Below are 14,436 nucleotides of genomic sequence, written 5' to 3'. Positions count from 1 at the left end.
ATGTTTTAAAAATGCAGTACGAATGCCTGTGTACTCAGAAGGAAATGTTGAATCTTAAAAAACAAAAATTGAAAATGCAAATTCATCTTCTGGAGCAACAGGTCAATGCAAACCAAACCTTCGCAACTGCATTAAATGCAAATTTTGTAGTTCCCAACACCGATTCATTTTAAAAGAAGGAATAGTGTAATAAGTCCTCTTAAAGAAATATTTTGGGCAAATGTTGTTCTCATATAATTTATTATAAAACATACACAATGTATTTTGTTCTCAAAATGTATTTTGACATAATAAAACAGATTCTTAAGTCAAACTTATTATAATGTGTTTTTTTCTACCAGAAACCCCTTAAATGCATATATGAATTTTTTACATTTCATGGGAAGTTAAATTAAGAGCAAAACTGATTGCATAAGGCAGAAATACAAAAATTAAAAATTGTGAGAAAAAGGTGTTGCAGATGTGGTCTCGGATGACCTTGCCATCCTCTGGACCCCAGAAGCAAACAAGATTAGGTTGATCATCAGCCTCAGCATAGCCATCCAAAAGTTCCTTTCTCAGAATTGCAATGTTATGTAAAACTGCACATGCTCCAATAATGATGGACACTTTTTCTGGCTTCATTCTGATCTCAGAATGAAGCAGATGGAACCTTCGCTTCCACCAGCCAAAGGCTTGTTCTATTGCCACTCTTGTTCTTTTGTGGGCACTGTTGAACTCTTGCTGCTTGTCAGTGACTGGATTCAGGTAAGGGGTCATCAGGTACGGCTTGCAAGGGTAACCACTGTCACCCAACAGTAAACCATCTTCCAGGGACTGGTGTTGGATATTAAGTTGTTGGCCAATTCTTGAATCCCTAAATATGAAGCTGTCATGGGTGCTGCCTGGCCATCGTGCTACAATGTTGGTAAACATGCCTAAAATAAAACAGCAAAGAAGTTATGTGACCAGTTCTCAGAATCTCATCTCAGTTTATAACAATAATGTACTGCAAAGAGAAACAACAATAATTGTGTCTGTGATGAACTGGGGTAACTGATACAAATATTTAGTTTACTTGGAAAACCTTTTCATTGTTTAATTTTTTTTTTGAAATTTGGGAGACTGCATCATTTTGAAATCCCTGCTGATTGTTGCACTCTGTTGGTCATTAGCTGAGCAATATATTCACAAATATCCCACATTATTTCTTGCTTTTTTCCCTTGTTTTTTACTTTTTTATACTGTCACTAAAATATTGGTGTGATAATTTTGGTAAATTTTCTGTGTGTGTTTGCAAACCAAACTCCACCTATACCATTTGACGCAAAAAATATTTAAAAAAAAAATTTTATCACTACTCCCATTTCCTGAATATGTGAAACTGCAATCTAGTAACTCCCAACAATGCAACCCCATAACAGCTGGTGTGCTAGAAATCTCAATCTAAAACCTTCTGTAAGGGGAGTACCCCTCCCTGCCAAAGGTTATTTTGCAATTTTTATAGAACACTAATTCTGACATTTGAGTATTTTACCTACCTTTGTGATTGCAAATTGCTTGCACATTTATGGAATGGAACCCTTTACGATTGACAAAATCGTTTTCGTTTTCATGTGGTGCCTGAATCTTGATGTGAGTGCCATCAACACAGCCAATCACCCCAGGAAATCCCCCCTTGGTAAAAAAACCGCGTTTGTTTTGAAGTATCTCCTCTTCGGTCGATGGCCACTTGATGAAGTTTCTTTGTTTCTGTGCAAGGGCAAGCAAAACTTGACCGATTATACGGGACACAGATGACTTTGACAGGCCCAGAGTATCTCCAATAACTTGAAGAAAGCTTCCGGAGGCGAAAAAGCGCAACGCTACAAGGACTTGCACAGTTGTCGACAAAGCATGGTTTCGAGATGTATCTCTTTCAAGATCGTCGCGAAGGAGCTCAGATAAAAATTCTATGGACTCTCGGCCAAAACGATATCGACTTCTCAATTCTTCATCAGTAAAATTGGACAGGGAAAAGTCGTCTGGTAGCCTAAATGTCCTTTCTTTCCTTCTTGGGGCGGGCATTAAGCCTAATCCGCCAAGTAATAAGTCGGCCATTTTGTTTTGTTTGGGGAAAGTTTTCCCTCGATTAGTGAGTTAATCCACCTCGCTAGGTGTGTTAAAGTTAACCTTTATTTTAACCCTGGGATAGTGCTAATTGCGCTTTCAGGAACAGAAACTAATCGTAGGTTAAATTTTATTCTTGGGTTAGGGCGATTTAATCGTGGGTTAGCGCTAATCGGCTTTCGAACAACCGGGGCCAGTTGACCAGTTTAAAAGAGAGACTTACCTCTAAAGATTGTTTTGTTAACCATTTCTATATTAACAACTGTTGCCAGTGGAGGTATAAACTGAATTCTGTTTTTGATGAGGTGTCTATAAAGCTTGATCCTTTTCATGCAATACAGAGAGTAGTGACAAAAATACCAAAGAAGGGTGGCAGTGGGCCACTTCAGAAGCTGCGCACACAAATGCTGCATGACTTTAAATTGATTCTGAGGGACCCAACAGACCATGGAATGAAAAGATCAAAGTCAACTCCATCAGTGAGTATTATTGAGAAAAACATTGATAACTTTCTTATACAGTAGGAAGGAAGAAAGGTTATCCCCAGAGTGCTATTAATGAAATTTAAAAATTATCAGTTCATGTCCGAAAGGGTTGTTTGTCAGATATTCCACCTTCTGGAGGTACCAGTCGGAATGAAGGAATTCATAAAGTTCTTAACAAAACTCTGAGGAAGTCAAGAATTGGAATCCAATTTGCATTAGCACTCCTTGGCATCTTCTTTTATATATGGAACGAAAAGAAAATAACAGCAACTGAAGACCAAAGAAGAATAAGGGTGACTCCACCAATTGAATCACATTTTGAACATTTGGTAAGCAATCAAGATGGATCTGGTAATCATCATTTTGGAATAACTGATCGAGATGTGGTCCTACCAAAAACTGGAGACTTTGGTTTATCTTCATATTGTAGTAACCATGGACAAGATAACACTCAGGGAGAAATTGTGGAACAATTAAATAACTTTTTAGATGGCATGTCATCAAACACATCCTCAGATGAAGATGAACCCAGTGTTTCTTAAACTATCTCACCACCACCCTTTCCCAATTTGAGCAAACAGCAGCAGCATAAAGTTATGAAGTCAGCAAAGTGTATGGCAGAGCTTTGTGAACAAATTCAGTCACTTGGCCAGTATGCAAGATTTAATCCAAACTTTTTGTTCTTTACAAAAAGTAGCTTAACACTCTTCCACTCTGGTTTAGTTAGCAACAAAGAGTCTTCCGCACTTGATAATGTTCTATCAAATTTCAACATGGTCCGTGTTAATGTTCCACCAAATGGTAACTGTTTCTTCCTGGCTATTACATATGCAATAGTCAATAGCATTATTCCAAATAAAGCAATATCAAATGATTTAGTCAGCCATCTGGAGTCACTTAGACTGATGAACTGCAAAGACACAAATGAAATGAGCCATAAGCTGCGAGAATTAATAGTACATGAGTGGATCTCTCACCCAGAGGATTACCAGCCCTTCCTTGGTGTTGGACAATTGTTAGACCATGAAGCATCTTTATTTCATAATGATGGTCATTTCGCATCAGAGTTAGGCAATTGCATGGCACTTGCAATGGCAAATTTAATCAATCTTCCAATTGTAGTGATCACACAAACGGAAAGTATGTCAGTTGTCCCAGTTACTCCAAGGGAAACTCTTCAGTGCCTACCAATCTTTGTCGCATTTGATCATGCAGGCGTGGGTCATTATGATGCTGTAGCACACAGTACAAGCCATTCAGTGGTCAATGAAACACAATCATGTTCAGTCAGCAGCATAGCTACCAATCCTGAATCTTGTTGTTGTGGTTAAGGCGCAAGAAAAAAAGAATCCAATATTACCTCTTGTGATAACTTCAAAAAAGGGTGCAAGTGTTTTCAAAGTGTGAAAGGTTGTAATGACAACTGCCAGTGTCTTGGGTGTGAAAAATCATATGGAAAAAAGGCAAAAGCAGAATACAATAGTTATCCATCCGAAACAAGTAAAAGAAAACGACGAGCACAGGAAATGACAGCAGAGAGTATGTCTAGAAAACACTTTCTGCTTGGAGAGTGTTAGCAGATGGACACTTCTTGAAGAGCTAGCCCTCATCCAGATTGTACAGTCCTCATTAACTGCACCTGGCAGTGATATTGATATTGATGTCATTGCAATGCAATACTCGCAGCTGGTTGATAACTCTGGAATTCATCCCAAGTCTCAAGCTCAAATTTCTGGATAGGTAATTTCTTTTATGAATGACGATAGAGTTTATAAGGCGTTGTTGAAGGAGCAAGTGAGGTTGAATTGCTTCTGTTAGTTTGGTGCACAGCAAGATTCATTAAGTATGACATTCCGGAAAACTTATCAATTTCCAGTACATTAAAAAATGCTTATCTGATTGCATGCATTTATATTTCCAAATCTAAGAACTGTAATCAGGAAATTAGACATATATGAAGATGTGTAGTTCCAGAAAATAATTTTTAGTTTGGCATTGTACACCACTCAGGAAATTCCACTTCAACTTTATACTTTTCTTGTAAGATTTCCCCCACCCCCTTTCCACACCCACACCTCCTAGGAAATTCCACACTGTTCGTGGATAGAGTATTGCTACATGTATTTACTGGAACAACAAGGACGGGAAAGGAAAGGGGGAGAGGGAGAAAAGGGAGGGGAATGTCTGCTATAACAACCCCAGTTTTTATTCTGCCCATCAATTTTACCCTAATCCTGTTATGTCTTCTACCAAGATCAGCACTGATCAGAATATTCAAATAGTGAAAAGGATAGGTGCAGGAATGCAGTTTGATACTAGTTAATGTGTTACTAATTGTTGGTTTGGGGAATCAGTATTTTGCAGCTGCTAGTGGCTGCAGAAACGAAGAAAAGGGGTTTCTTATAGCAGGTGCTCCCCGCCCTCTTTGCCAGTCTCCCTCTTTTTACCCCTCATTACACCTACTAAGCAGCCTACAGAATCTGTGTAGCACAGTAAGTCTGCAAGACTGAAACAAACTCAACGTCTAAGCCTATTTGTAATTAAATTTGGATAAGATGTGGCAACTGTAACTGATCTAAAGTCTGCTGGATTTGGAATGCCAAGATTTGAACCAGTTGCATTTCTGATATGCCAATATGAACATGCTTATAAAACATGGGGGGGGGGGAGGAAGTGCAAACTGTTTATTATAAAATAATTTGCATTTCATCAACCATGCCAATCAGACCGAATCGCAGTCATTATCCTATGCTGGTTGTTATAATTGAATGTGTATGGGGTGACTAAATATTACTGCAACTACCCATTAAATCCTGCTTTCAGGTAGTCAATAAATTCTGTATATAAAAATCACATTTGTTTTGTTTTGCCTGGTTTGTCCAGGGTTTTTAGATAACATGAGGAATAGTTTACGTGCTTCTTTGTGAAGAACAAAACATAAGCAGAGGCATAGTTAATCGATTAACTATGGCAGAGGATACTTACATATTTACTGAAGACTAAGTAAACCTGGTAACAATTTGTTTTGCCATGATATCTTTATCTTTGTTTCTCCCATCTGCTTAACTGTAACAAAGGTTTTTCTACAAACATCAATAACAATTTATTATAATAAAGTTCGGATATAACGCACACTGTCATTGGTTGAAAGAGCGTGCTCTATGAGAGTATAGAGCATAGAACTGAGCTAAAGCTGTCACGCCATCTGCCAAATTGTACTATGTTCGACCTTTTCCGGGACTTCTTTTTAGCTTTCTTTCCGATAATTGAAAGCGAAATTTCGGAACAAGCGAGCCGGCAACAGAAGGACCGAAAAAAGGTTTATAAACAAACCAGGCGCCGTAATTTACGTTAGTATAGAGCATAGAACTGAGCTAAAGCTGTCACGCCATCTGCCAAATTGTACTATGTTCGACCTTTTCCGGGACTTCTTTTTAGCTTTCTTTCCGATAATTGAAAGTGAAATTTCGGAACAAGCGAGCCGGCAACAGAAGGACCGAAAAAAGGTTTATAAACAAATTAGGCGCCGTAATTTACGTTAGTATAGAGCATAGAACTGAGCTAAAGCTGTCACGCCATCTGCCAAATTGTACTATGTTCGACCTTTTCCGGGACTTCTTTTTAGCTTTCTTTCCGATAATTGAAAGTGAAATTTCGGAACAAGCGAGCCGGCAACAGAAGGACCGAAAAAAGGTTTATAAACAAACCAGGCGCCGTAATTTACGTTAGTATAGAGCATAGAACTGAGCTAAAGCTGTCACGCCATCTGCCAAATTGTACTATGTTCGACCTTTTCCGGGACTTCTTTTTAGCTTTCTTTCCGATAATTGAAAGTGAAATTTCGGAACAAGCGAGCCGGCAACAGAAGGACCGAAAAAAGGTTTATAAACAAACCAGGCGCCGTAATTTACGTTAGTATAGAGCATAGAACTGAGCTAAAGCTGTCACGCCATCTGCCAAATTGTACTATGTTCGACCTTTTCCGGGACTTCTTTTTAGCTTTCTTTCTGATAATTGAAAGTGAAATTTCGGAACAAGCGAGCCAGCAACAGAAGAACCAAAAAAAGGTTTATAAACAAACCAGGCGCCGTAATTTACGTTATTAAAATGTGAGCAGATACGAAAATCCTCAAAGGAAAATAAAAAATTGACATTCCAAGTTTTAAAGATTTTCACGCTCAGTTAGATTGCAAGCTTACGCGCGGTAATAAAATCAAACACAGCCAACACTCATACAGTATATAAAGTTCAGAGTTCAAAAACAAAACAGAACAAAACAGAAATGATTAAAAATATAACAAAACTGGCATAACTGTTAAAAATTCATACTAATCATGACGGTGTCTGAGCAAATATGATCATGCTGAAGTCCATCGCGGTTCGCTTATCATGGCGATCTCCGGTCATCACAGTAAAGCAAGCCTCAGAAACTACATCGGCCGCCCTTTGAGCGAAAAAATAAGCGCTCGTTCTGATATCCTTTCGGATGTGTTGAGTGGAAAGTCACTTCAGTCACTGCAGCCGAGTTTTGCGGCGCTGTCATCCTGAGCGATCTTCATGTTCCGGTGAATTCGGCTGTCGTTCATTTAAAAAACACTCTCCTTGAACACTTTGTTTTCTACCTTGTCATGTGAAAAAACTCGCGTGTTTTTATGAGCCATAATTCGGCTGAAGTTCACTGAACATTTCACTTCAAGATTCTGTATTAATTGTGAACTTTGATGGTTTTTGAACTTTGATGGTTTGACACTTTTGACAGCTTTTGTCTTGTACAGCCAATCAGATTATTTGAACCATTCTAACAGGGATTCTGATTGGCTTATTGTAGCGTGCTCTATGAGAGTATAGAGCATGCTGACGACACTGTTGTTCGCTTTGGAAATAACGTTTGTTTTGAAAATTGAAAGTAATGCATGGGGAATTTAACGAATTCTTTATTATAAAACAAATAGAGAAGCCTTGACTGTGCTCTGTTCTGTTATAAAGCACTTAGGAAGCGGCTAGAGCACGAAAGAAGTGTAGGGAGAAACACGAGACGTAGTCGAGTGTTTCTCCCTACACTTCTTTCGTGCTCTAGCCGCTTCCTAAGTGCTTTATAACAGAACAGAGCACAGTCAAGGCTTCTCTATTTGTTAATTATAAATTAATATTGTAATCAATCATGACCTGTCTCCCATGACAATAAGTCTGGTAACATCCTCTATTTGTTAACATTAAAATTATCCTGGAAAAATGCTGTATTTTACTAGATGTAATTTCAAAAACATGTGCAAAAGAATAAGAGTAGGTGAGGATTTCAAAATTCTTTTATTGGCATTATTTTAATAAAAATTATTTCAAGCTTTGGGGGTATAATGTTATTGAATTATCATTAATATTTGAAATGTTGGTATTATGGATATTATACACTTGTGGCTCAAACTATGAAAAAAAAAACCTTCCGAATACAGCCAAGTTAATATTTCTTTTGTTATCATGCAATCAAACCATGTTCTTCTGCTAATAATTTCTGAAATGCTTTATACCAAAGTATAATTTTTTTTATCTTAAAGCCCATGATAATCAATAGCTTAAAACTGGAGCACAACTTATAGCAAACATTTTAATCATCATGACATACTTGAGGCATACTTAATGCTGGCCAGTAAACGATCGCTGTACTACAAATGACTAATGGAATAACTGTAAATACCCATTCAAGCCCGGGAATTGTGGCCCTGTCGCAAATCAACTGAAACTGAAACTGACTTTTACCTAATCATCATTTGGAGAAACTACACTAATTTTCCCAAGTAGCAGTGCTATGCAACTCTGTTGTCCTTTTCAACATTTGGTAGGTTGACTAGCACTCTACTCTGGTTAGGGGGTAGGGTAGGGGGTGTATTGTTTAATATGTTATCTACTGCGCTAGCTAATTAAGGCCACAATTTTCAATTAATTATTACTAATCGCATAACGTGATGACGTCATAAACGGAATTCACTGTATTACGACTTGCAATTCAGAAGAACTGTGAGACACCACTGGATTTTGAACACTACTACTCCAAGCGATGATTCAATAAAGAAGCTCTTTAAAACCGTGGACTGAGTTAATCTTCGACTGGCAAAATATTCAAAATCCACGGTGGTCTGCTACAAAGCGACAACTGGATAAGCGAAGATGGAAAACGCAGCTGAAATCGAGAAGGCTAAAGGCAAGCGTACAACAGCTAAAGGAAGATTCACAAGAAAGAGGAACTTCCTCACCAAGTCGATAGACAACAACCAAGGCGTAGAAATAGTTGAAACAAACTATGCAAAACTTCGAACTCGAAGGCAAACATGAAGCCTACATCGAGCTATTGCCAGACGATCAGTCTGAAGAAGCAGAAGTGTGGATGACAGAAGTCCAAGAGAAGTTTAATGAGGCGACCAATCGCAAAATCAAATATGTGGAACAAATCACTGTGAAAGAAAGATCAACACGTGCGTACGCGGAGCGTCAAGAATACATTGATAAAGCACGAACAAGACAGAAAACAGCGCGCGCAGTTTTCGAAGCTTCAGACAAAAGTATCTCGCACGCGCTGCAATCTAAAGAAATTCCCAATTTTGCATTGAGAGATTTACAAACGCAAATTGAAGAAGAATTTTTGGAATGCAAACGATCAAACGCAGAACTGCTACAATTATTAACTCAAGACTCAGCAGAAGCTGAAATAAATTGGATCGCTACAATCCAAACCTGTTATCATGAAATAAAGGAGAAAATAGCGCTAAGCTACACTAAGGTGGAAGAAGCTAAAGAAACAAAGCAGGAGTCTACCGCCTCAGCTTCCTTTCTACAACTACAAAAGGTACGAATGCCTCACTTTGATGGAGAACTGCGCAAGTATCTGCAATTTAAAAGAGATTTCCAGAAGCAAGTTATGACTCAAATCCGAAAAGGTAACGCAGCGTACGTCCTACGCACCTGTCTTAAGGGGGAGCCAGCGAGATTGGTGAACTGCGTAGACGACAACATAGACGAGATGTGGCATCATTTAGACGACAAATATGGAGACCCAGCCAAAGTTGCCGATGTCATCATTGATGAAATAAAGCGATTTAGAATGCTCAGAGAAGGAGAAGTTAAACGCTTTATAGAATTTGTAACCCTCATAAAGGATGGTTATCGTAACCTAAAAGGACTCGGCTTGGAAACAGAGATCACAACCACAAGTTCAGTCAGCGTAATTGAGAAAGCACTCCCGTCAGATATCAAACGGAAATGGTCCGAACGGGTAAGCTCTCGTGACAGTCTAGTTGATAAAAGCAACAAATTTCCAAGTCCTCTCGACTTTCTTCAGAGTCAAAGGGATGCCATTAAATAAGAAAGTACTACACTCCGTGCAGGAAGCAGCAACCAATATCACAAAGGCGTAGCACATTACTCGGAGGGTATCACAGTTGGAAAAGACGAAAGTACCAAAGAACCTAGGCCTAAGTGTCTGATTCACGAGAATGGTAAGCACTGGACGTCAAATTGCCGACTTTATCAAGCTAAGACAGTTGACGAAAAAAGGGATTTTCTCAAAGAAAAGCAAGCATGCTGGGCTTGTCTTAAGCCTGGTCACAGGCAGCGGACTTGTAGGATAAAAAGAGATTGCGGCGTGAATGGCTGCACGAGGAAACATCACCCATCAATTCACGAAAACAATGAAAGTACACCCCAGCAAGCTTCTGCCTCCGCCAATGTATGCAGCGACTCCAACGTCGATACATGTCTTCTCCAAGTACAGAGAGTAAAAACCAGTAAGGGGACAGCTAATGTAATGTGGGACAATGCAGCCTCACTTTGCTTCATAACCAACGCCAAAGCGAAACAAGAGAAACTCAGTGGAGTCAAAGTGAATCTTTCAATAGTGAAGATAGGAGGGCAGAACGAGGAAATCGAAACAATGAAATACAAGCTACCACTTTTGGACAAGCGAGGTCAAGCCGTGGAATCCGAAGTATATGGGATCAACAAAATCACCTCTGATATTGAGCATGTAAACGTAGAGAGCATCGCCCACCTATTTAGAAACGTTTCAAAGGATGAAATAGCACGACCCCCTGGTCCAGTTGATGTGTTGATCGGTTATGAATACGCCGCTTTTCACCCGGAAAAGGAACAGAATAATGGGCATCTTGTACTACTGAAAAATCGTTTTGGAAGATGCGTTGGAGGAACTCACCCACTGCTTAAAGAAACGTGCATGACCATAATCTTGGAAACGCAAGAGTAAACTTTGTAGGCAAAGTCAATGTCGAAGATTTTTACACTATCAAGGCACTTGGTGTACAGTGCAAACCGAAGTGCGGGGGATGCAAGTGCAGAAAATGCTCCTTGGGCGCCAAAGATTATACCATACAGGAAGAAAGGGAACTGGAGTTAAGTGAGCGGAATTTAAGTTTCAATAGTGAAGACAACTCATAGACCGCTGAATACCCCTGGATAAAAGACCCCCGTAAGCTTCCTAACAACCGCAAAGTAGCGATGGCTAAATTAGCTGCTACCAAACGACAACTTAGAAAGAACGCAGATCACGCGAAAGTGTATGACGAACAGATAAAGGACATGGTGGCAAGAAATGTGGCAAGAAAGCTATCCGAGGAAGAATTAACAAACTACACAGGTCCTACGTATTACATTGCTCATCACGAAGTACTCAAACCAGAATCGAAATCTACTCCAGTCCGTATAGTTTTCAACAGCAGTGCGAACTATATGGGGCACGTATTAAACGAGTATTGGGCAAAGGGTCCTGACTTGCTCAATAACTTGTTAGGAGTCTTGATACGCTTTAGAGAGAACAGAGTTGCTTTCATGGGAGACATTAGGAAAATGTACCACACAGTGAAAACGTCGGAGTTAGACCAACATACTCACCGATTTCTTTGGCGCGACATGGATAGTACAAGAGAACCAGACACCTATATAATACAGCGAGTGTCATTTGGAGATAAACCGTCCGGCACGATCGCCACTGTAACATTGAGAAAAACGGCAGAGATGATGCACAAGAATTATCCAGAAGCAGCAGACATAATTCAAACCGACACTTACATGGACGATATCATCGAAAGCAAAGATAACATTGTACTGGCCCGTGACCTTAGCCAAGACATAGAGAAAGCCATTATTAAAGGAGGATTTCAAGTTAAAGAGTGGATACTCTCAGGAGATATTAACAAGCAAGAAGAAACGATCATGGTACAGACACCGCATACGTCGACCAAAAAGATACTTGGGATTAAATGGAATCCATGTGAAGATCAGCTATGTTTTGAAGTCAAGATCAAGTTCTCACCAAAAGGAAAGAGACATGCTTTACAAACAAATAACGTAACCACAGATTTTCCCCCTCAACAACTCACGAAGAGGATGATTCTCTCACAGATCAATAGTGTATATGATCCTCTCGGACTAGCTGGACCGTTCACTGTAAGAGCGAAGATTCTAATGCGGTACTTATGGGGAAGTGAACAGAAGCTTGACTGGGATGATCCCATTCCTGAAGAGAATAGAGAGAACTGGATAACCTTCAAAGATTTAAAAGACATGGATCAAGTACGATTCATGAGATGTGTGAAGCCGTCGGATGCAGTTGGAGAACCTATTCTCATTATATTTAGTGATGCATCTCAAGACGCCTACGCTGCATGCGCATATGTACGCTGGGAACGGAAAAATGGTCAATTTGAAAGTAACTTGATCATCTCTAAGAATCGCCTAGCTCCAATCAAAAAAATATCTATCGACTATGTGGAGCAGTATTGAACAAACGTCTCAAGACCTTCATAGAGAAAGAATGCAGATACCAATTTCAAAAAATCTATCACATTGTTGACTCACAAATAGTACTTGCTATGATACAGAAAAATTCCTACGGTTTTTAACACGTTCGCTGCCACAAGAATTGGAGAAACACAAGAAGGAACAAGCCAAACAGATTGGTACTGGATAGAGAGCGAACACAACATCGCTGATTGTCTCACGAGAGGGAAGAAGCCTAGCGATATCAGGCTCGAAAGCGCATGGCAGAAAGGACCCGAATTCCTACGACAACCAGAAGATGATTGGCCAATAACTCGCAATTATTTAGAATCACAACTACCAGAACGAGTTAAGACGGCACTGGCTATAAAAATCGAAGGATTTCAGGATACCCTTGCAGGAAGGATTGATATCACCAAGTACTCAAATTATAACAAGCTCTTAGGGGTGACGGCAAGAGTTCTGAAACTCTGACAGAAACCCCAAAACATCTCTGAAAAACGCAACACGTGATCTCACACCACATGATTTGGAAAGGGCTGAATTATTTTGGATACGAGAAACTCAACAAGACATGGGGAAGGATATCGAGAACGGGAATTACAAAAGATTATGTCCTAAGATGCGAGAAGATGGTATATATGTGATTAGAGGACGAAGCGAGTTATGGATGGAGATGAGCTACAACAAGAGAGAAGTAATCCTCCTTCCGTACGATCACCCATTCTCACGTTTATTTACAGAGCAAATAAACTGAAAAGGGCATCATGGGATATTAACTACAGCCAGCAAAGTGCGTACCAGGTACTGGATCCCGAAACTGTTGAAACTTGTGCAATCAATCAAGTCCAAATGCGTCGTTTGTAGAAAACTTGATAAAAAAGTCAGTGAACAAGTAATGGGCAACCTTCTGACTGAAAAGCTGAAACCAGCCCCTCCATGGAGCAGTACAGGCATCGATTTGTTCGGACCTTACAAGATTCGCGATGAAGTAAAGAAAAGAACAACATCTAAGGCGTATGGAGTGATATTCAACTGTCTAGGGACAAGAGCAGTTTACTTGGATATAGCAGCAGACTATAGTACAGACAAATTCCTAATGGTCTTCAGACGATTCGTGTCACTACATGGTTACCCATCTAAGCTATTCTCAGATAACGGTACCCAACTTGTCGCAGCAAATAAAGAGCTTTCTAATATGACCAAGACTTGGGATTGGAACAAACTAAAAGGTTTTGGCATAACTGAGGGATTTGAGTGGATCTTTACATCCGCAGACGCACCCTGGCAGAACGGAGTCACAGAAGCTCTCATAAGATCTGTTAAACGAGCTATTAACGCCTCTATTGGCGATAGTACCTTAACATTCTCAGAGTTACAAACAGTACTTTACGAGGTCGCCAACTTGCTGAATGAAAGACCAATAGGAAGGCACCCTGCGTCACCTGGTGACAGTGCATATCTTTGCCCAAACGATCTTTTGCGTGGTAGAGCAACGGTACGAATACCAAGTGGCATGATTTTTGACGAGCGAGCGAGTAATAGAAAACAGTTTTCGTTTGTACAAACGATAATATCTTCTTTCTGGAAGAAGTGGACGCAAAATTACTTTCCCAGTTTGCTGATGCGTCAAAAATGGCATACATCCCACTGTAACTTAAAAACTGGAGATATCGTTCTTATACAGGACTCGAGCTTGTTAAGAGGAAAATGGAAGATCGGGAGAGTTTCTAATACATATCCAGGAACGGATGGGAGAGTCCGGAAAGTAGACGTCGAATACAAGAACATAACAATGAGCCTGTAACTAAATATAAAGGAAAAGGATATGTAAGTGTACAGCGACCAGTACAGCGCCTAATATTAATACTGCCTATTGATGAACAGTGACTGAACTCTTAAATTTACTTGTAAATCGTATACTTACTATACCTCATTTCAGATGGGGGAGTGTATTGTTTAATATGTTATCTACTGCGCTAGCTAATTAAGGCCACAATTTTCAATTAATTATTACTAATCGCATAACGTGATGACGTCATAAACGGAATTCACTGTATTACGACTTGCTAGTCAGAAG

The 14,436-nt window shown here is 39.6% G+C and overlaps 2 protein-coding genes across 2 annotated transcripts; both read left to right on the top strand.

Moving 5' to 3' along the window:
* The first annotated feature begins 11,075 nt into the window (after positions 1-11,075).
* On the top strand, positions 11,076-12,359 carry LOC149035286 (uncharacterized). The gene has a single exon (XM_089192495.1). It carries the CDS (start codon positions 11,076-11,078, stop codon positions 12,357-12,359), a length of 1,284 nt encoding a protein of 427 aa, XP_089048621.1.
* Positions 12,360-13,254: 895 nt separating this feature from the next.
* Positions 13,255-14,163, top strand: LOC149035285 (uncharacterized). The gene has a single exon (XM_089192494.1). The coding sequence runs from the start codon at positions 13,255-13,257 to the stop codon at positions 14,161-14,163; it is 909 nt and encodes a 302-aa protein (XP_089048620.1).
* The last annotated feature ends 273 nt before the right edge of the window (positions 14,164-14,436 follow it).

Source organism: Pocillopora damicornis, chromosome 13, assembly GCF_964200805.1.
Source record: "Pocillopora damicornis chromosome 13, jaPocDami1.2, whole genome shotgun sequence".
Lineage (NCBI taxonomy): Eukaryota > Metazoa > Cnidaria > Anthozoa > Scleractinia > Pocilloporidae > Pocillopora > Pocillopora damicornis.
This window is presented reverse-complemented; position numbering and strand designations above follow the sequence as displayed.

What these genes read in the sequence shown, in the direction of transcription:
- LOC149035286 (XM_089192495.1), top strand. Translation starts at nt 11,076, where the DNA reads ATGGCTAAATTAGCTGCTACCAAACGACAACTTAGAAAGAACGCAGAT.
- LOC149035285 (XM_089192494.1), top strand. Translation starts at nt 13,255, where the DNA reads ATGGGCAACCTTCTGACTGAAAAGCTGAAACCAGCCCCTCCATGGAGC.